Source organism: Eulemur rufifrons, chromosome 24 (assembly GCF_041146395.1).
Source record: "Eulemur rufifrons isolate Redbay chromosome 24, OSU_ERuf_1, whole genome shotgun sequence".
Taxonomy (NCBI): Eukaryota; Metazoa; Chordata; class Mammalia; order Primates; family Lemuridae; genus Eulemur; species Eulemur rufifrons.
This window is the reverse complement of record NC_091006.1, coordinates 17,379,255-17,401,115: the sequence shown is the minus strand read 5'-3', so window position 1 is coordinate 17,401,115 and position 21,861 is coordinate 17,379,255. Positions and strand designations below refer to the sequence as shown.

Sequence of the window (21,861 nt, the reverse complement as noted above, 5' to 3'; positions counted from 1 at the left end):
GACAGGAAAAGAGCTCAATATACAAATCTGGGGTTTCCCCCATGTATTAGCTCTGACTGCCATAATAAATACCACAGACTGGGTGGCTTAAGCAACAGGAATGTACTTCTCACAGTTCTGGAGCCTGGAAGTCCAAGATGGTCAGGTTCTGGAGAGGGCTGTCTTCCTGCTTTGCAGACAGCTGCTTTCTTGACATGGCACAGAGAGGGCAAGCTCTCTGATGTTCCCTCTTATAAAGGCACTAATCCTATCATGAGGGTCCCACCCTCATGACATCATTGAACTCTAATTGCCTCCCATAGGCCTGATTTACAAATAACATCACACTGGGGGTTAGGGCTTCAACATATAAATCTTTGGGGGACACAAACATTCATTCCATAAGAACTTATATTTCACCAATCACTTATTGCACACAAGTACTACTACATGAAAATACTAATGTTTCTTCATATAAATATAGACAATTTATCTTCAAAGAAAACATTCACGATTTCTGTCGGCTCTGAAGTTCCTTGTTCTTCAGTATATCCTGGTACTTTTTCTGTTAGCCTGTCTCAGCCATGTTAGATTTTCACATCATGAAGATTATATATCATCATAACCACGGAGACAGTTTGGTAAGAACTCTATTGCTACACACCATTATGCATGATATCTTCATTTACCTAAAGACTCATTCTTATTTCTTCTCAACCACAGTTTCTGTCAGCTGAAAGTGGCACCCTGTTTTGCCAGGAAGTCCCTTCTATTTGATACGTCTAGTTCTGAGGAACAGACTCAAAAGTTTCTTCAAGTGACATCAAATGAGGCTCAAAAGCCCCACTCAGAAAAATGGACTTCACAATTCTACTTTGTTGTACATGACCAATGAAGTATTTTTAAAACTACACTGGAAGGAAAATATCAATAATTATTATCAAGTGAAAAATGGTCTTCACTCACAAAGACTAATCCAATATTCTGGACTTGCTGTAGACAGTTTCAAATCCTGAGGTCAAAAGTCATGAATGACTTTTGCTCTTTGTCTCTTAAACTGGGACACACCATGAAATGGTCCCATATAGACAAGATTTATGTTATACACAAATACATTTTCCCCATACCTCTGCCTCTTTGATAGCTTCATCCTTCACTTTTATAGATTTAAAACCACCTTAGGGTTTTTCTTCAGAATGTGTATTCTGGTGTCGAATCAGGGAGGAGCTCCGACTGTATGCCTTCCCACATTTACTACACTCATAGGGTTTCTCTGAAGAATGACTTCTCTGATGTCGAATAAGGTCTGAGCCACTGCTAAATGCCTTCCCACATTCATTACATTCATAGGGTTTCTCTCCAGTATGACTTCTTTCATGTAGAATAAGGGATGTGCGCTGACTAAAGGCTTTCTCACATGTTTTACATGTATACGGCTTCTCTCCAGTGTGAATTCTTTCATGTTGGGCAAGGTGTGCACTCTGGCTGAAGGCCTTCCCACACTGATCACATTCGTAGGGTCTATCTTCGGTGTGAATTCTCTTATGTCGAGTAAGAGATATTCGGTGACTGAAGGCTTTCCCACATTCGTCACACTGATAGGGTTTTTCTCCCGTATGAATTCTCTGATGTTCAATAAGAAATGACTGGCGGCCAAAAACTTTACTACATTTATTACACTTGAAAGGTTTGTCTTCAGAATGAATATTCTGATGTATTTTAAGGTTTGCAGTTCCAGAAAACATCTTCCCACATTCCTTACACTCAAATCGTTTCTTTTTCTTTGCATGAACTTTCTGGTGTTGAATGAGGGATGAATAGCGATTACAGACCTTCTCACATTTATTGCATCTGTATTTTTTCTTTCTATTGTGAATTCTTAGATGCAGAATAAGGGTTGAAAGTCGTCCGAAGGTCTTCTTACATTTATCACATTTGTAGGGTTTCTTTGAAGTGTGAATTCTCTGATGAAGCATAAGGGGCGAAATCCTATTAAAGGATTTCCCACATTTTCTGCATTTATAAGGATTCTGTAGTTGGTAACACCTCTGCTGTAGACTCTTACTTAAGGCCTTCTCACTTTCAGGGATTTTCTCCCTAGTATGAATTCTTCTATGTATCACAAAGACTGATTTCTTTTTGAAGCCTCTTCCGCATTGCTTGCATTTATATTTTTTCTTTCCATTGTGAATTCTCTTGTGAAGTAAAAGGGATGACATCTGACTAAAGGCTTTCCCACATTTTTTGCACTGGTGGATATTCTCGACAATGTGAATTTTCTCATGTATACCGACAGAGGGGCATTGAATCAAGGCCTTCCGATACTCGGCGGTTTCCTTTCTAGCATGAATTCTCCTATGTAGAATAAGGGTTATTTTTTGATTGAACCTTTTCCCACATTTATCACATTCATGGCTTTTCTTTCCGTTGTGAATTCTCCGATGAAGAATGAGGGATGAAACCTGTCTGAAAACTTTTCTACAATTACTGCATTCATAAGGCCGTTCCCCAATATGAGTGTTCTGATGAAGTTTAAGAGAGAAGGTTTGACCAAAGGTTTTCCCACAGTCATTACATTTTAAAGATTTCTTCCCCGAATGCCCTTTCTTGGATTTTATTAGGACTGAACTTTTCTTGCAGCCCTTCTTTCCTGTGGGAACTTTCTGTTGTGCAGAAACTGGTTTCTGAGAGCTGCTTTGCCCAGATTTGTTGCAGTGATTTGGAGGTAACTTCTTAGACCCTGAGTCTGAAAGACATCAAGAAATTAAATGTTTCTGTTCTCCTGTGCTGAAAAACTGCAGCTTCTACAATATAAGGCAGGAATTATCATTACTAATCATAACAATAATAATCATGATAATCAAAATAAATTTTGGATGTCTTATGGTTTCAATTATCATACCAAAGGTTTTACAGACATATTTAATAACTGGAATTCAGAAGAGTCTATAATTTGAAAATAAATAAAGATTTATAGGAAAAATGTTATACCATATATTGCACATTAAACTCCATAGGTTGTTCATCAGATAAATGTATTTTTATTAGATGAAATATCCAGAAAAGTCAAATCTATAGAGACAGAAAATTAGTGGTTGCATAGGGTTCAAGGTCCATGAGGGATCTTACTGTGCTGATGAAAATTTTCTAAAAATGGATTATGGTGGTGGCTGCACATTTGATGAACTAATCAAAAATCACTGAATTATATGCCAGATAGAGATGAATTTTATGATATGTAAATTATACTTCAATAAACTTGTAAATTTTAAAAGTGTATTCTTAAAATCAAATAGTACAAAAACGAATCTGGTAGCACTTAGAATTGAGTACAGTCATGTGTCGCTTACTGACAGGGATACATTCTAAGAAATGCACTGTGAGGGTAGGTGAAGGAAGATGGCCAAATAGATACCTCCAACAATCGTCCCTCCCCTAAAACACCAAATTCACCAACTATCCACACAAGCATTATTGGAAGAACCAAAAATCAGGTGAGCGATCATACTATCTGGTTTTAACATTATATAAAGGAAAGACTGAAGAGGCCAGAAAAGACAATGTTGCATTGCCTACGCCACCCACCCCTATTCCCCAGCAGTGACACACAGGGACGCTGAGTGGAGAGAGAATCTGTGTGCCCAGGGGAGAGAGACTGAAGTTATTGTGGGACTTTGCATTGAAACTTAGGGCAGCCCTGGCACAGGGGAACACAGCACAGGGACGAATTCTGCCAGTGCCCATGGAGGGAGCATTTAGAACAGCCCAGCCAGAGGGAAATCCTATGCCCTGAAACCCAAGTTCCAGTTAGCACCACTACCACCTGACAAAAGCAGCCTGGACTAAATTCCTAAAGCAGTCAGGCCACAAAGGCTGCAGTCCTTGGTCAATTCCTGTGGCTGTTCTGGCTCCAAGTCAGCCGACTTGGGGTGCACGGACCCAGTGAGACACCAGCAGCTGCGGCCAAGCCAGTGCCCATATCATTAAGCCCCAGCTACAAGCAACGCGGCTCAGGGAGAGTCTTCTTCCACTTGGAGAAAGGAAACGGAAAAGTTCAGAGGACTTTGTTTTGAGTACCAGCTCATCCATGGTAAAACAAAGTACCAGACTCCTAAAGCTCCTGAGTCCAGGCCTTAGTTCCTGGGAGGCATTTCTGGACCCAACCTGGGCCAGAAGGAAACATGCTACCTTGAAGGGAAAGACCCAGTCCTGGCAGGATTCACCACCTACTGACTAAGGAGCCCTTGGGCTTTGAATAACATCAGATGTAGCCAGGCAGCAGTCACCATGGGCTTTGGGTGAGACTGCAATGGCTTCCGGAGTGACCTGGCGCTGTTGGTCATGAGGGAGTGCCTACATCACTCCTCCCCCAATTTCTGCAGCCCAGCACACAGAGGAAGGGAAGAAAGTGAGAGACTTTGCCTGACAATCCAGGGAATTCTGCCATTTTACTGAAGTTCACCAAGGCAGTACTGCCAGGAGTCTGCAAGAGTCATTACTGCACTTGGGGCACCCCAGTGCTGATATGGCTGCAGTGACCAAAGACTTAGATCACAACACTCAATTCCCTGTGAATAGCTGAAAAGTCTTCCCAAGGATGGGTTCAAACAAGATCAACTGGGAAGACTAAAATAAATACCTAACTCTTCAATGAACATCCACAAGCATCAAGAACATGCAGGAAAACATGACATCACCAAACAAACTAAATCAAGTACCAGTGATTAATCTTGGAGATATATGACCTTTCAGACAAAGAATTCAAAATAGCTGCCCTGAAGAAGATCAATGAACTTCAAGACAACACAGAGAAGGAATTCAGAGGCCTAACAGAGAAATTTAACAGAGAAATAATAAAAAAAAAAAAAAAAACACAAATTGTAGAGCTTAACTGTTGAACTGACAAACTAAGAAATTCATCAGAGTCTCTCAACAGCAGACTGAGCAGAAGAAAGAATTAGTGAGGTTGAAGACAGGCTATTTGAAAATACACAGAAGAGAAAAAAAAAAGAATAAGAATAAAGCATGCCTACAAGATCTAGAAAATAGCCTCAAAAGGGCAAATCTAAGAGTTATTGGGACCTTAAAGAGGAGGTAGAGAGAGAGACAGAGAGAGAGAGACATCACGGTAGAAAGTTTACTCAAAGAAATAATAACAAAGAACTTCCCAAACCTGAAGAAAGACATTAGTATTCAGTTACAAGAAGGTCACAGACACCAAGCAGATTTAATTGAAACAAATATTTAATAATCAAGTTCCTGAAGGTCACAGATAAAGAAAGGGCCCTAAGAGAGCAAGAAAAAAAGGAAAAAAACGACATATAAAGGAGCTCCAACACATGTGGCAGCACACTTCTCATTGGAGACTTTATGGCATGACATATTCAAAGTGCTGAAGAAAAAGACCTTAACACTAGAATATCATATCCTGTAAAACTATCCTTCAAACATGAAGGAGAAATAAAGACTTTCCTAGACAAACAAAAGCTGAGAGATTTCATCAACACCAAATCTGTCCTACAGGAAATGCTAAAAGGAGTTCTTTGATATGAAAGAAACAGACACTAATGAGCAATAAGAAATCATCTGAAGGCATCCAACTCACTGACAACAGTAAGTACACAAAACACAGAATACTCTATTGCCATAATTGCAGTATATAAATTAAAAGACAAGCCTATTAAAAATAACTACAACTTTTTGAAAGATAGATAGTATAAAAAGATATGGATGGAAATAACAAAAACTTAAAAAGCAGCAGGGGGATGGAGTTAAAGGGTAGAATTTCTGTTAGATTTCCCTTTGCTTATTTTTTTGTAAGCTAAACTGTCATATGCTCAAAATAATCGGTTATAAAATGTTTTTTGCAAGTCTCATGGTAACCTCAAAATCAAAAAACCTACAACAGATACACACAAAAATTAATTAAAACACACGAGAGAAGATCACTTTTAACAAAGGAAGACAAGAAGTAAGGAGGAGCGGGGCACGGTGGCTCACACCTGTAATCCTAGCACTCTGGGAGACCAAGGCAGGCGGATCATTTGAGCTCAGGAGTTCAAGACCAGCCTGAGCAAGAGCGAGACCCCATCTCTACTAATAAAATAGAAAGAAATTATCTGGACAACTAAAAAATATATATAGAAAAAAAAATTAGCCAGGAATGGTGGCACATGCCTGTAGTCCCAGCTACTTGAGAGACTGAGGCAGAAGGATTGCTTGAGCCCAGGAGTTTGAGGTTGCTATGAGCTAGGCTGACGCCATGGCACTCTAGCCCGGGCAACAGAGTGAGACTCTGTCTCAAAAGAAGAACAAAAAAAAGGAAGTAAGGAAGAAAGTGAGAACCACAAAATAACCAGAAATCAAGTGACAACATGGCAGTAGCCCTTACCTATCAATAACATTGAATGTGAATGGACTAAACTCTCCAATCAAAAACTAGAGTGTCTGAATGGATAAAAAACCAAGAGTGAACCATATGTTGTCTGCAAGAGACACATTTAACCTATAAAAACACACAGACTGAAAATAAGGGGATGGAAAAAAATATTCCATGCAAATGGAAACCAAAAAAAGGGCAGGAGTAGATATACTATACTACCATTAGGTAAAATAGATTTCAAGACAAAAACTGTAAAAAGAGACAAAGAAGGTCACTATATGATGATAAAGGGGTCAATTCAGCAAGAGGACATAACAATTCCAAATATATATATGCATTCAACACTGGAACAACCAGATACAAAGCAAATATTATCAGAGATAAAGAGAGAGCTAGACCCAGAAAGAGCTAGACCCAATAAAATAATTGTTGGAGACCTCAACACTCCACTTTCTGCACTGGATAGTTCATCCAGACAGAAAATCAATAATGAAACATTGGACTTAATCTGTACTATAGACCAAATAGACCTAATAGATATTTACAGAATGATTCATCCACGAGCTGCAGAATACACGTTCTTCTCATCAGCGTGTTGATCACTCTCAAGGATAGACCATACCTTAGGCCACAAAACAAGTCTTAAAAATTCAAGAGAACACCAAAAGAATGGAATCATATCAAGTATTTTCTCTGACTGCAATGGGATAAAATTAGAAATCAATAACTAACAACAGGAACACTGAAAAACATAGAAAGACATAGAAATATGTTCCAGAATGACCAGTCGGTCAATGAAGAGATTAAGGAGATTTAAAAATTTCTCAAAACGAGTGAAAATTAAAACATAACATATCAAAACCTGTTGGATACACAGCAATGAGAAGAAATTTTATAGCGATAAGTGCCTATATCAAAAGAGTAGAAAGGTTTCAAACAAATAACCTAATGAAAAGAGCAAAGCAAACCCAAAATTAGCAGAAGAAAAGAAATAATAAACAGCAGAGCAAAAATAAATGAAATTAAAACCAATAAAATACAAAAAAATCAACACAACAAAACAGTTTTTTTGAAAAGATAAACAAAATTAACACACACTTAGCTAGATTAAGAAAAAAAGAGAGAAGATGCAAATAAATAAAATCAGAGAGGAAAAAGGAGACATTACAACTGATGCTGCAGAAATCCAAAGGATCATCAGAGATGACTACAGGCAACTCTATGCCAATAAATTGGAAAACCTAGAAGAAAAGGATAAATTCCTAGACACACAACCTACCAAGACTGAACCAGGAAGAAATGCAAAATGTGAATAAATCAATAACAAGTAATGAGATAGAAGCAGTAATAAAAAGTCTCCCATCAAAGAAAAGCCCAGGACCTGATGCCTTCACTGCTGAATTCTACCAAGCATTCAAGAAAGAATTAATATCAAATTCCATATAAACTCTTCTAAAAATTGAGGCGGGAACACTTTCAAACTCCTTCTATGAGTCCTATATCACCCAGATACTAAAACCAGACAAAGACATGACAAAAAAAGAAAACTATAGGCCAATATCTCTGATGAACACAGATGCAAAAATCCTTAATGAAATAGTAGCAAACCAAATTCAACAACACAGGAAAAAGATTATTCATCATGATGAAGTGGGATTCATTCCAGGGATATAAGGATGGTTCAACAAAGACAAATCTACCAATGTGATACATCACATCAACAGAATGAAGGACAAGACGTATGATCATTTTATGTTGAAAAAGCATTTAATAAAATTTGACATTCCTTCATCATGAAACTCTCAGAAAATTGGGTATAGAAGGAACTTACCTCAACACGATAAAAGCCTATATCTGACAGACCCACAGCTAGCATCAAACTGAATGGGGAAAAACTGAAAGCCTTTCCTCTAAAATCTGGAACAAGAAAAGGATGCCCACACTCACCACTGTTATCCAGCATTCTACTGTTAGTTCTAGCTAGACCAATCAGACAAGAGAAAGAATCAAGGTCATCCAAAGTAGAAAAGAAGAAGTCGAATTATCCTTATTTACAGATGATATAATCTTATATCTAGAGAAACCTAAAGATTCCACAAAAAAACTATTAGAATTGATAAGGAAATTCAGTAAAGGTGTAGGCTACAAAATCAATATATGAAAATCAGTAGCATTTCTATATATTACAACAGTAAACAATCTGAAAAAAAAAAAGTAATCCCATGTACAATAGCTACAAATAAAATAAAATGCCTAGGATTAAGCTTAAGTAAAAGATCTCTACAGCAAAAAACTACGAAACACTGATAAAAGAAATTAAAGAGGACACAAAAAAATAAAAAGAGATTCCATGCCCATGTGGTGGATGAATCAATATTGTTAAAATGTTCATACCACCCAAAGCAATCTACAGATATTCAATGTAATACTCATCAAAATACCAAAGACATTCTTTACAGAAACAGAAAAAATAATCCTAAAATTCATACGGAACCACAAAACACCCAGAATAGCCAAAGCCATCCTGAGCAAAATGAACAAAACTGGAGGAATCACATTACTTGACTCCAAATTATACTACAGAGCTGTACTAATCAAAACAGCATGGTTCTGGGATAAAAACAGACACATAGAATAATGAAACAGAATAGAGAACCCAGAAATAAATCCACACATCTATAGTGAATTTATCCTCAACAAAGGTGCCAAGAACACATAGTAGGGAAAGGACAGTCTCTTCAATAAATAGTACTGGGAACACTGGATATCCATTTGCAGAAGAATGAAACTAGACTCTTATTTCTTGCCATATATGAAAATCAAATAAAAATGGATGGCCGGGCGCAGTGGCTCACGCCTGTAATCCTAGCACTCTGGGAGGCCGAGGTGGGTGGATCGCTCTGAGGTCAGGAGTTCGAGACCAGCCTGAGCAAGAGCGAGACCCCGTCTCTACTAAAAATAGAAAGACATTATATGGACAACTAAAAATCTATATAGAAAAAATTAGCCGGGCATAGTGGCGCATGCCTGTAGTCCCAGCTACTCGGGAGGCTGAGGCAGTAGGATCGCTTAAGCCGAGGAGTCTGAGGTTGCTGTGAGCTAAGCTGACGCCATGGCACTCACTCTAGCCTGGGCAACAAAGTGAGACTCTGTCTCAACAAAAAAAAAAAATGGATTAAAGACTTAAATCTAAGACCTGAAGCCATGAAACTACTAAAAGGAAACTTTAGGGAAGCACTTCAGGACATTGGTCTGGGCAAGGACTTCTTGAGTAGTACCCCCAAAACACAGGCAACCAAAGGAAAATTAGACAAATGGTATCACATAAAGCTAAAAAAGCTTCTGGACAGCAAAAGAAACAATGAGCAAAGTGAAGAGACAACCCACAGAATGGGAGAAAATATCTGCAACGTACCCATCTGACGAGGGATTAGTAAATAGAATACATAAGGAGCTCCAACAACTGAATAGGAAAAAAATCAAATAATCCTATTAAAAGATGAGCAACGGATCTGAACAGACATTTCTCAAAAGAATACATACAAAGGGTCAACAGGTATATGAGAAAATGCTCCACATTATTAGTCACCAGGGAAATGTAAATCAAAAGTACAATGAGATAACATATCTCACCCCAGTTAAAAATGGCTTATATCCAAAAGAGAGGCAATAAAGAATGCTGGTGAGATTTGGAGAAAGGGGAACCCTCATACACTGTTGGTAGGGATGTAAATTAGTGCAACCACTATGGAAAACAAAATGAAGGTTCCTCAAAAAACTGAAAATAGAACTAGCATATGACCCAGCAATCCCACTGCTGGGTATATATCCAAAGGAAGGGAATTCAGTATATCAAAAAGGTATCTACACTCCCATGTTTATTGCAGCACTGTTCACAACAGCCAAGATTTGGAATCAACCTAAGTGTCCAGCAATAGATGAATGGATAAAGAAATTGTGGTACATACACAATGAAATACTATATGGTCACAAAAAAGAATGAAATCCCGCCATTTGCAACAGTATGGATGGAAATGGAGAACTTCATGTTAAGTGAAATAAGCCAAGTACAGAAAGACAAATCTCCCATTTTCTCACTCATATGTAGGAGCCATTATGAAAAACAATTGATCTCATGGAGACAGAAAGTAAAATGACAGTTACCAAAGGCTGGGAAGGGTAGCGGGGAGGGAGGGATAAATGAGTGGATAGTTAATGGGTACAAAAATAGATAAATGAACATTTGATAGGACAGCAAAGTGACTATAATCAACAATAAGTTAGGGCCGGGCGCGGTGGCTCACGCCTATAATCCTAGCACTCTGGGAGGCCAAGGCAGGTGGATTGTTTGAGCTCAGGAGTTCGAGACCAGCCTGAGCAAGAGACCCTGTCTCTACCAAAAATAGAAAGAAATGATCTGGACAGCTAAAAATCTATATAGAAAAAAAATTAGCCGGGCATGGTGGCACATGCCTGTAGTCCCAGCTACTCAGGAGGCTCAGGGAGAAGGATTGCTTGAGCTCAGGAGTTTGAGGTTGCTGTGAGCTTGACGCACGGCACTCTAGCCAAGGCAACAGAGCAAGACTCTGTCTCAAAAAAACAAAAAACAAAACAAAACAAAAAACAGTAAGTTAGGGTATACTTTAAAATAACTAAAAGTGTGGAATTGGAATGTTCCTAACAGAATGAAACAGTACATGCCTGAGGTGATGGATACCTCAATTACCCTGATTTGATCAATTTACATTGATATGCTTGTATCAAAACATCACATGTACCTAATAAGGATACACAATTATGTACCCATAATAATTAAAAATTTAAAAATTATACAGCAAAAAATGCAGTTTATATAATCTTATGGGATCACCATTACATATTCAGTCCACTGTTGCCTGAAAGGTCATTATGTGGCATACGACTGTATTTAGATATTTAGAAAGGTGAAGATTTTAAACTCAGGAGTAAAAGAATCTTTTAAAAAAAAAAAAAGGCAACACATTAGGCTAAAAAGATTCAATCTATTGTTTAGTAAAATAGACAAACTGGAGTGTGGTACAAAAGTCCAAGATGACTCAAAATAAGTACCTGTGTAGCAGACTGATTATTAATCTGAGTGAATGTGGCACAACCAAGAACACAGGCTTTAGAATTGTGCTGTCCGGTATAGTAGCCACTAGTCAAATGTAGCTAATGAGCACTTGAAATATAGCTGGTCTGATCTGAGGTGTGCTTTGAGTGTAAAATATACACCAGACAGTGATGACTACGACAGGAAAAAAGCATGCAGAGTATTTCATTGTAAAAATAGATTATATGTTGTAGTATGTTAGATATATTGGGTTAAATAAAATATATTATGGAGATCTACCCAAAAGAACAAAAGACATTCTATAACAAAGATATCTGCACCCGAATGTTTATAGCAGCACAATTCACAATTGCGAAGATGTGGAAACAACCCAAATGCCCAACAATATATGAGTGGATTAATAAAATGTGGCATATGTATACCATGGAGTACTACTCAGCTATAAGAAACAATGGTGATATAGCACCTTTTGTATTTTCCTGGAAAGAGTTAGAACCCATTCTACTAAGTGAAGTATCCCAAGAATGGAAAAATAAGCACTACATGTACTCACCATCAAATTGGTTTCACTGATCATCACCTAAGAGCACATTTAGGAATAACATTGATTGGGTATTGGGCAGATGTGGGTGGGGGAGGGGATGGGTGCATACATACATAATGAGTGCGATGCGCACTGTCTAGGGGATGGACACATTTGAAGCTCTGACTTGGGGGGGGACATCAGGGGGCAAGAGCAATATATATATAATCTAAACTTTTGTACCCCCACAATATGCTGAAATAAGAATAAAAAAATGAAAATTAAAAAAAAGAAAAAAATTAATTTTACTTATTTTTTACAATTTATTTTAATGTAGGTACTAGAAAAATTTAATTACACAGGTGACTCACATTATATTTCTGTTGCATAGCTGTGCTTTAATAGCAGACTTTACTGAAGTGTTTGCTATTTACCTGTATCACCTTGAGACCCTCTCTTCACCTCTGTTACCAACAGCATATTCTCTTCTTCAAGATGTAGATACAAAGACCTACCTTACAGAGTTTTTGTGAAAACTGGAAATAACATGGACAAAATTTCTGGCACATACTACAATCTCCCATCTGCCATTCCAGTATCCAAAAAACTGAGAACCAAAGCTTTCTTTGCTCTTATTTTTTTCTTTTTGGATGTTTGAATATTTTAAACAAAATCCCACCTGAAGTGCAAAGAGGCTATTCACGGCCTCCATTTACTGCACTGAGGAAGACGAGTCATGTGTTTGTTGCAGCTGTATTAATGTGCTTGATTTCCAGGTGCTGCTCCAGCCCCTGCGGGATGTGTTACGCAATATGCAGTGTACGACCTGTTCACCTTTCTAAGATCTGAACAATTCTGAAGTGTGAAACACATCTTGCTCCAAGGGTTCTGGAGAATGCTTTGTGGACTTGCAGTTGGGGAGTATCTGGGAGTAGCTATCACTATAATTATCATTGTCAGAAGTACCAAAAAACAACCGGCAAAATGAGGAATTAAGAAAGGGAAATTATTGGAATTTTCACAGTGAAGCTAGCAGCACTAGCCAAACAAGAAACCCAAGATTTATCCTAGAATCCTTCCTGCTCCTCAGCCCATAAGTCACATCAACTCCTGTCTTCCTTTCTTTTCTCTCAGCACCTTCCTTCACTCAGGGCCTCACTCTTTCTTGTGTGGAATACAACACTGCGCTCAGCTCCTCTCCCTGTCTTCAGTGTGGATGTCCCTTAGATCCCAGCATACACCAAAATTAAGCACCAAATTCGGTTCAGTGTTAAATTATAAAGGCATTAAAAATCAAACTAAAATAACATGGACTATAGCCAATCCTCTACAAAGCAGATGAATTTCTAACTGTGGAAATAGCAGGAGAAATTACAACATGAATGCACACATTCAAGCACATGAAAATGAAAACAACTTTCATACAACCAAAAAGAAAAATCAGAGATAAGTAAAATAAAAAGCTTTAGGGACAGGTGCAGTGGCTCACGCCTGTAATCCCAGCACTCTGGGAGGCTGAGGCGGGAGGATCGCTTGAGGTCAGGAGTTCGAGACCAGCCTGAGTAAGAGCAAGACCTGTCTCTACTAAAAATACAAAAAATTAGCCAGGCTAATTTTTTGGTCGTGTGGTGTAGTCCCAGCTACTTGGGAGGCTGAGGCAGGAGACTCTCTTACGCCCAGGAGTTTGAGGTTGCTGTGAGCTAGGCTGACCCCACAGCACTCTAGCCCAGGTGACAGAGCAAGACTCTGTCTCAAAAAAAAAAACAAAAAAAACCAAACACCACAATTTGGAAAAGAAAAAAAAAAACAAAGAAAAAGCTTCAGGACAGAATGGGGAAATGTTTGAAGTAAAATGTGATGTCAAATGGTTAATGTCTTTTCTGTATGAAAGCTTACCATAGAAGTTGAAAAGAAGAAACAAAGTCACTGGTAGAAGGGGAAAAATTACCAGGAGAAAATCCATAGGAGAAAAAGTAAAAACAGAAAACAAACAAATGCCAGCAAATACACAAGACAGTGTGGTCTTTCCCGTGTGTGTGTGTGTGTGTGTGTGTGTGTGTGTAGACCAGAGTAGATGTCTAGTGTGTCCACAGGTGCTCAAGAGTGAAACTGCCAGGGATTACAGGAGACCCCAGCAAGGTATTTCACCTTTCTGAGACTCCAACCCTATCCAACATGTGGAAATGACAGAGGTTCCTACAAGTGCTATGGGTATTTAATGAGATAAAGAGCTCATGGACGTTAGCATAGAACCTGCACACATAGTAAGTTCTCAATAAAAGCTGACTGCTATTCATTTAATTTACCAAATTAAGAGAAAAGTTTTAATGACAATCTCCAATACTAGTGAGTAAGAAAATGAAACTGACACTACACCCCATTGCTATTGATGGTGTTGATTTGATAATTCTCCTTTTCATGTTGTCCTCATGACTATGATTTATTACAGCAACAGATACAAAGCAAGTGAGCAGAGGGAAAAAGGCTACTGGGGCAAAGTCCAGAGGAAACCAGGTGCAAGTTTCAGGAGTTTTGTCCCCATGGAGTCACACAGGCTGTACTTCATTCTCGCAGAAACAAATTGTGACCAAGACACACACAATTTGTGAGGTTTCACAACTGAAGAAGACTCAGTGCCAGGCTTCTTATGGAAAGCTGGTGATTGACAATTCTTCTGAAAAGTAATTCGGGAGCATCTAGAGTCTGAAAAGCGGTCCTACCTTTTGACATGGTGATCCCACTTCTGTGACTTGATACAACAGAAAAAAAGCAAAGCCAGCCACTTATAGAAACATGCTGATATTAATAAGCAATTAGAATCTAAATGGAAAACAGGACACAAGAGACTACTAATGTAGAACATTTCCACTAAAACAAAATGTGGAAAAAAGCAAAAATATATAAATTTTATGAAAATAAGTATGACAATCCATTTCATGAAATAAACAGTTGTATAGTTGCATAACTACTTTTATCTTTTCTTTTTTCTAAATTTTATGTAATGTGGCTAAGTTTCTTCTGTAACAGTGTTTTAATGAAGGATATTTCTTCCCCTCTCAGGTAGATATGAAGATGGGCCCTTCTGCTTGCACTGGGCTGCCATCTGGCTGTGTCTTATCATGGACCCTCAGACACGGACGTCACCAAAGTTGGATGCCTGGATTGGTGCACTTTTCTCCTGGCTCACACCCCCTGCCAACCTCTAGTCCCTAGACAGTGTCTGTCTAAGCAGAAATTCAATGCATGCTACTTAAAGAAACATATAAAAGAATATATACCTGCCAACCAAAGAGGAATCTATTTGTAAAGGAAAGGAATAGCCAAAAAGAACAGTTACAGAAAAGATTTTAAAAAAATTTTTAAAGGATGAAAATAATACAAATTTAAACATTATCATGATTAGTGTTATAATCAATCAGAGGTCAGCATACACCTCCTCTGAGCGGGTGGCAACAGGTGGGGCAGAGGGTGTCAAACTCTGGATACAGGCACAGGTTGGGCTTCAAACCCTGTTCTGCTGCCACATCCTCGCTGGGTGACCTTGGTTGAGTCACTAAACCTCTCTGGGTCTCAGTTTGCTTATCTGTAACCTCGGGGTAGTAACAGTACCCACTTTATAGGATTGCTGGGAGGAACCTGTACTTAGAAGAGTGCCTGACAGCTAGTGAGGGCTTTTGAATGTTGGTTATTCTCTCTCAAGGACTCACATTAAAGAGACCTGACTTCTATGCATAGGCCCGGGCCTTTGGAAGGGGGGAGGCTCTAAAATAATACCCTAAAGAGGTTGCCCTCCTTACAATCACATGGACCCCTGTGCAGAACGCCTACTTTTCTACATTGCAACAGACTGAATGTTGTGGCCCTCCAAATTCATATGCTGAAATCCTCACCCACAAAGTGATGGTATTAAGGGCAGTACCTTTGGGGGGTGATTAGGTCATGAGGGTAGAGCCCTCATGAATGGGATTTGTGCCCTTATAAATGAGACCCCCACAGAGCTCCCTTGTCCCTTATCTCCCATGTGAGGACACAGGGAGAAGGCCCCATCTACGAACCAGGAACTGGGCCCTCATCAGATACCGAATCTGCCTGCACCTTGATCTTGGACTTCCAGCCTCCGGAGCTGTGAGCAATATGTATCTGTTGTTTATCAGCCACCTGCTGTATGGTATCCTGCCACAGCAGCTCCAATGGACTAACACACGCCTTGGTTCTCCATCACTCACCAGGGCCCTGGCGTCTTCTCAATGGCTCCGCCATCCAGGGCGCTTTCCCTTTCTCCAATAAGGTGATCACATTTGGCCTCCGACAGGAAAAACCTGCACAAGGGACAAACGTGTGAATTGACCACAATGTGGACACCATAGAATTCAGAGCCACACCCTGTGTTCACAGGTGTTGAAGGTTTATTAGCAAGAAGAGAGCACATAGGATGTGAAGGCAGCTGGAGATAGGGGAGTGTGATACTGTGATTTATAATAAATACATGTGGTCTTCATGGCTGTCTCCTGGCACAGAGCTCCTAAAACCCTTCCAATCTCCAAATGGGTAAGTCTTTTTGTATGCTAATGCGATGACTGGTGGCTGGGGGCTCCTGGACAGGGGTTGGTTGCCAGGGGAACCAACCCTATGACAGGAAGGTGGGTACTTTCAGCTCTACCTCCTGAGTTCTGGGAGGGAAGAGGGGCTGGAGGTCAAGTTGATCACCAGTGGACAGTGATTTAATCAACCTTGCCTATGTGATGAAGCCCCCATAAAAGCCCAGAAGGACTGTACTGGGAAACTTTCCCGGTTGCCGCACAAGTGGAGGGCAGAGTATGCAGCCACACAGCCAGGGCACGTGGGCCCTGCACCCCTCCCCCGTAGCCGCCCTCTGCACCCTCCCAGCTGCTGCTCATCTTCTGTGATATCCTTTATACTAAACTGGCAAATATAAGTAAAGCGCTTTCCTGAGTTCTGTGAGTTACTCTAGCAAATGACGGTATCAGAGGACAGAGTCACAGAACACAAGAGTCTGAGTTTCAGCTCTGTGGGGACTTTCCTCTAAGTCCTAAACCCCCAAATCCTTCCCTCTGTCCCCACAGCCCCAGGGATGGTGGCAGTGTCCTACAGTTACAATCTCTGCACTACATCTGTGATCTAAAATAAAATCTTTTTTTTTTTTTTTTTGAGACAGAGTCTCGCTCTTGTTGCCCGGGCTAGAGTGCCATAGCGTCAGCCTAGCTCACAGCAACTGCAAACTCCTGGGCTCAAGCAATCCTCCTGCCTCAGACTCCCGAGTAGCTGGGACTACAGGCATGCGCCACCATGCCCGGCTCATTTTTTCTGTATATATATTTTTTAGTTGTCCAGCTAATTTCTTTCTATTTTTTTAGTAGAGACAGGGGTCTTGCTCTTGCTCAGGCTGGTCTCAAACTCCTGAGCTCAAACAATCCGCCTGCCTCGGCCTCCCAGAGTGCTAGGATTACAGGCATGAGCCACCGTGCCCAACCTAAAATAAAATCTTAAGTCCCCCGCAGCCAACTGAATGGATGCCCTCTTGGCCAAGGGGACCCCAGAAAAACGTTAAAGCTGAGTTGCTAGACATGAGGTCAGACATGCCTCATCATGCCCCCTCCCTTTTGGAATTACCTGAGAATAAGAATAAGATACTAAATCATTAACAGGGCCTAAGGCCATGCAAGACAAAGGTTAAACCACACCTGCTGGCCACGAATTTACAGATCACTTGAGTTGTTTTTTTTTAATTCAATTGTTTATTCATACAGTCAACCAATAAATTAGCATTTATTTTGTGCCAGGCACTAGATCACTTGAGTTTTGGTAAATGTCTGGTGGCTTGTCTCTGATTAACAAACATCCTTAACTTAAAATGCTGGGAGCCAACAAAGCTTCATTTCTTTAACCAGTTACAAATCAAAGAATCTTTAAACCCACCTATAACCTGTAAGCCTTTTTGGGCCAAACCAATGTACGCCTTCCACATGCTGACTTATTATCTTACATGTAATTCTTGTCTCCATGAATGTATAAAACCAAACTGTAACCAGGCTGCTGCGGGCACATTTTTCTCAGAACCTCTTGAAAATGTACTCTGGGGCCAGTGGTCACACACACGTGGCTCAGAATAAACCTCTTAAAATTATTTTATGGAGTTTGGGTTTATTTCCACTAATACATCAATATCCACTATTCACTTTTAGCAGCACCTGTTAAAGCAATGTATGAATTTTTTTTAAAACAACTAGGTTGTCCTCAAAAGGTTACATACAGAGTTTACATATGACCCAGCAATTCCACTTCTTGGTATATACCTAAGAGAAATGAAAACTTACATCCACACAAAAACTTACATATTAATGTTCTTAGCAACATAGTTAATAGCCAGAGAGTGAAAATACCTCAAATGCCCATCAATTAATTAATGAATGGATAAGCAAAATGTGGTCTATTCCTACAATGAAAAGGAATGAAGTACTGGCACTTGTTACAACATGATGAACCTCAAAAGCATTGTAAGTGAAAGAGGCCACATATTAAATATTTATGACTGCATTTGTATGAAAGCCCAGAATAGGCAAATCCATAGAGAAAGAAAGTGGACTAGTGGTTTCCTAATGGGGGGGGGGGGTGAGTAGGTGGGGGAAGTGAAGACTGATTTCTAATCGTAACTGGGTTTCTTTTGGGAGTGATAAAAATGTTCTAAAATTGATTGCAGTGATGGATGCATAACTGTGAATACACTAAAAACCATGGAATTGTACATTAAATGGGTGAATTGTATGGTATGTGAATTATATCTCAATAAGTCCGTCAAAAATACTTAAAAAAAAAAAAACAAAAACTGCACTTGACTTCTGTTTTCCTGACTAGACCCTGACGTACATGTCCATCAGCAGGATGATTCTGGATCATGGGGGAAGGAGGGCCTTACCAATCGAGGCCAGGTTCTGGTAGTTCTCCATCATGACATCTTCGTACAAATCTTTCTGATTGGGGCTCAGGCATTCCCACTCCTCCTTGGAGAAGTAGATGGCCACATCCCCGAACGTCACTGGTGCCTGAAATGGAAATCACATGTCCATTCACCATAGGCTCCTGGTTCCACACAGCTGGAGAAACCAGTGGACGCAGCCCAAACACAGGAGACACATGGTGCCAGGAATTATTCAGGAAGCATTCTGGGTTCTGAGGCCAAAAGGAGCAGGTATATTAAATATAATAAACACAACACAATGCAATATGATATAGCTGTTACTAAAGATCATGTTGCATAAAAAATGTAACAACTTGATACTAATGGGCATTTTACAAAGCCAAGGCATTTTTGTAAGCACCCAACCACACTGGCTCACTTAGTGTTCACACTCACCAGTGCCAGAGGCACTGCCAGTGGGATCACAGTATGTCACAGACGAGGAAACTGAGGCCCACTGAAGGTGAGGTAATTACCGAAGGTGTTACAGCTAGTAAACCCCAGCTCCCAACCACATGCTATCTCTGAAGAGCATGTGAATACGTTACACATGGCAAAAGGTTCTCTGAGGGTGTGACATGGTTACTGACCAGTTAATTTTTATATAGGGAGACCTTAAAATAGGTAGATTGGCCTGGGCCTTGACCTGGCTAGCTTGGTTATTTCTTGTTGTTGGATGGATATAGAAAAAGAGGGTGATGTGGAAAGCATGAGAAGGAACTGAATCTGGCCGATCCCCAGTGAGCCTGGAAGAGGACCCCAGCCCCAGATGAGAAAGCAGCCAGCTGACACCTGGATTTCGCCACACAGAGGATGCCACCAAACCTCACTGTGCCTGGACTCCACCTCATGAAGCAGCATGATAATAAACATGTACTGTTTCGAGCTGTCAAGTTTGTGGTTAATCTGTTACAACAGCAAGAAGGAGCTAATGCACGTAACTCTGAAGGCAAATGAGTTTGTTATGGGAAATTGCACCTGAGATGCTGTTGTAGAAACCACCTGATCGTCTATAGGCGTGAAGCATGCTGACCACAGAAGGCTGACCGTACCACCTCAGGGAATAAAAGAGATATACGGTGCCCCTTGGTCTTGGGACCTAGCTAGAGAGATTTCCTACATGTAAACAAAGTGTCACGATGAGATTAACTCTGAAGTACACACTGAATCCCCCTCTGCCTCAGCAGGTCCCCACCGGGCATTCATCTCTACCCTGAGAAATCACAGTGGCTCTCATCTTCCCTCGGGGGAGGGTATCTCTCCCGGCACTGGCAGAGCCCCTGGAGATGCTGAACAGACAATTGAGTGGTCGTGTGCACACTGAGAGGAACAGAGAGAGGGCCACTGGGCCCTACTCAGGCTCCCATTCCCACAGTGATGGGAATAAACCAGGGACCAGGTGCTGGATGGGTCTCTGACAGGCTGGAAGTCTCCGTGGAAGGGAAGCAAGTGGTCCACATCTTATAAGACAAGATGGACTATTCCTGAAAGAAGAGGCATCATCACTTACCTTGGGTTTGGATTTCCCTCGTACAGGAGGCATCTTTTCCTTCCTCTTTGGGGTCCACATTCAGAGAGAGACAGATTACTGGGAAGGCAGAGCTGGGGAGAAGAGAGGTCACAGGGCTGAGGGGGCCTCTTCAGTGGTCCCAGAGTCCACAGGCCCTGGACACACATACACACACACAGAAGTCAGGACATCTGGAGCATTCTGGCCACCCCTCAGGGTCAGGGAATGGCATCCCCAACACTGCTCCTAAGATCATAGCAAGCTCTCAATCAGGGGGCTAATGAGGACTGTGATCAGACACCTGATCATCCATTTAAAAAAAAATTTTTTTTTTTTTAGAGACAGTCTCACTCTGTCACTCAGGCTGGGGTGCAATGGCATGATCACAGCTTACTGTAACCTCGAACTCCTAGGCTTAAGGAATCCTCCTACCTCAGCTTCCTGAGTAGCTAGGACTACTGGGGGACACTGCCATGCCTGGCTAACTTAAAAAATGTTTTGCAGAGACTGGGTCTTGCAATGTTGCCCAGGCTGATCTTGAACTCCTAAGCTCAAGCGATCCTCCCACCTTGGACTCCCAAAGTGCTAGGATTATAGGTGTGAGCCACTGTGCCCCGCCCTGGTCATCCATTTGACAAGTATTTATTATTTATTGAGTGCCTGTGAGGTGTCGGGTGCAGTCCCAGGTGCTAGGGAGAGAGCAGAGAGTTAGGGACTAAAAGTGCCAGCTTCCATGCACCTTACATCCCAGTAGGGAAAACAAGTCCATATAAAACACAATGATAGCCAAGGTCATCGCTATGAAGGAACAAAAGACTGGGGCAGGGGATAGAGAGTGACAGGGTAGTCAGGGAAGACCTCTCTGAGGAGGCAACATTTAGCTGAGGTCTGAATGTAGCAAGCCACATGGGTGTCAGGAGAAGAGCATTCTGGGCAGAGGCACAGCAGGTGCCAAAGCCCCAGGGCAGGGGCAGGCTTGGAGTGTGGAGGGAAGCAAGGGGTAGGTGCTGAAGCAGAGTGAACGCAGCAGGGAGGAGCTGGCTGAGGGCAGGAGGGGGGGGATCATGAAGCAGGTGGTGAGCAGCTTGGATCTGATCCCAAGTGTGGCATCACAGGGACAGAAAGGGGACCTGAGCAGGGGAGTGACATCATTTGGCTTAACATTCAACAAAATTTTTTTGTGTGGTTTTCTGGCAAATAAACTGTGCATGTTGGGGGAAAAGCAAGGGCCAAGGAGGGAACTCACTAGATAGCTGTGCAGAAATCTAGGGGGAAATGCTGGCAGAGTGGACTAGGGTGGGTGGGGTGGAAGGGGTAAGATGTGGTCAGATTTCACCTCCTCAAGGCGGCCCCTCTTACCACCTGTCCAAAAGCACCTCCACCCTCGGTCTATACCTGT

The 21,861-nt window shown here is 40.9% G+C and overlaps 1 protein-coding gene across 1 annotated transcript; it reads right to left on the bottom strand.

The window, feature by feature from the left end:
- Positions 1–663: 663 nt before the first annotated feature.
- Positions 664–20,671, bottom strand: ZNF667 (zinc finger protein 667). The gene is made up of 4 exons (XM_069457584.1): positions 20,463–20,671; positions 18,911–19,037; positions 16,203–16,295; positions 664–2,725 (listed from the first exon to the last, which is right to left on the bottom strand). The coding sequence occupies exons 1-4, from the start codon at positions 20,520–20,522 to the stop codon at positions 1,158–1,160; spliced, it is 1,848 nt and encodes a 615-aa protein (XP_069313685.1). The 5' UTR covers positions 20,523–20,671; the 3' UTR covers positions 664–1,157.
- Between the last annotated feature and the right edge of the window lie 1,190 nt (positions 20,672–21,861).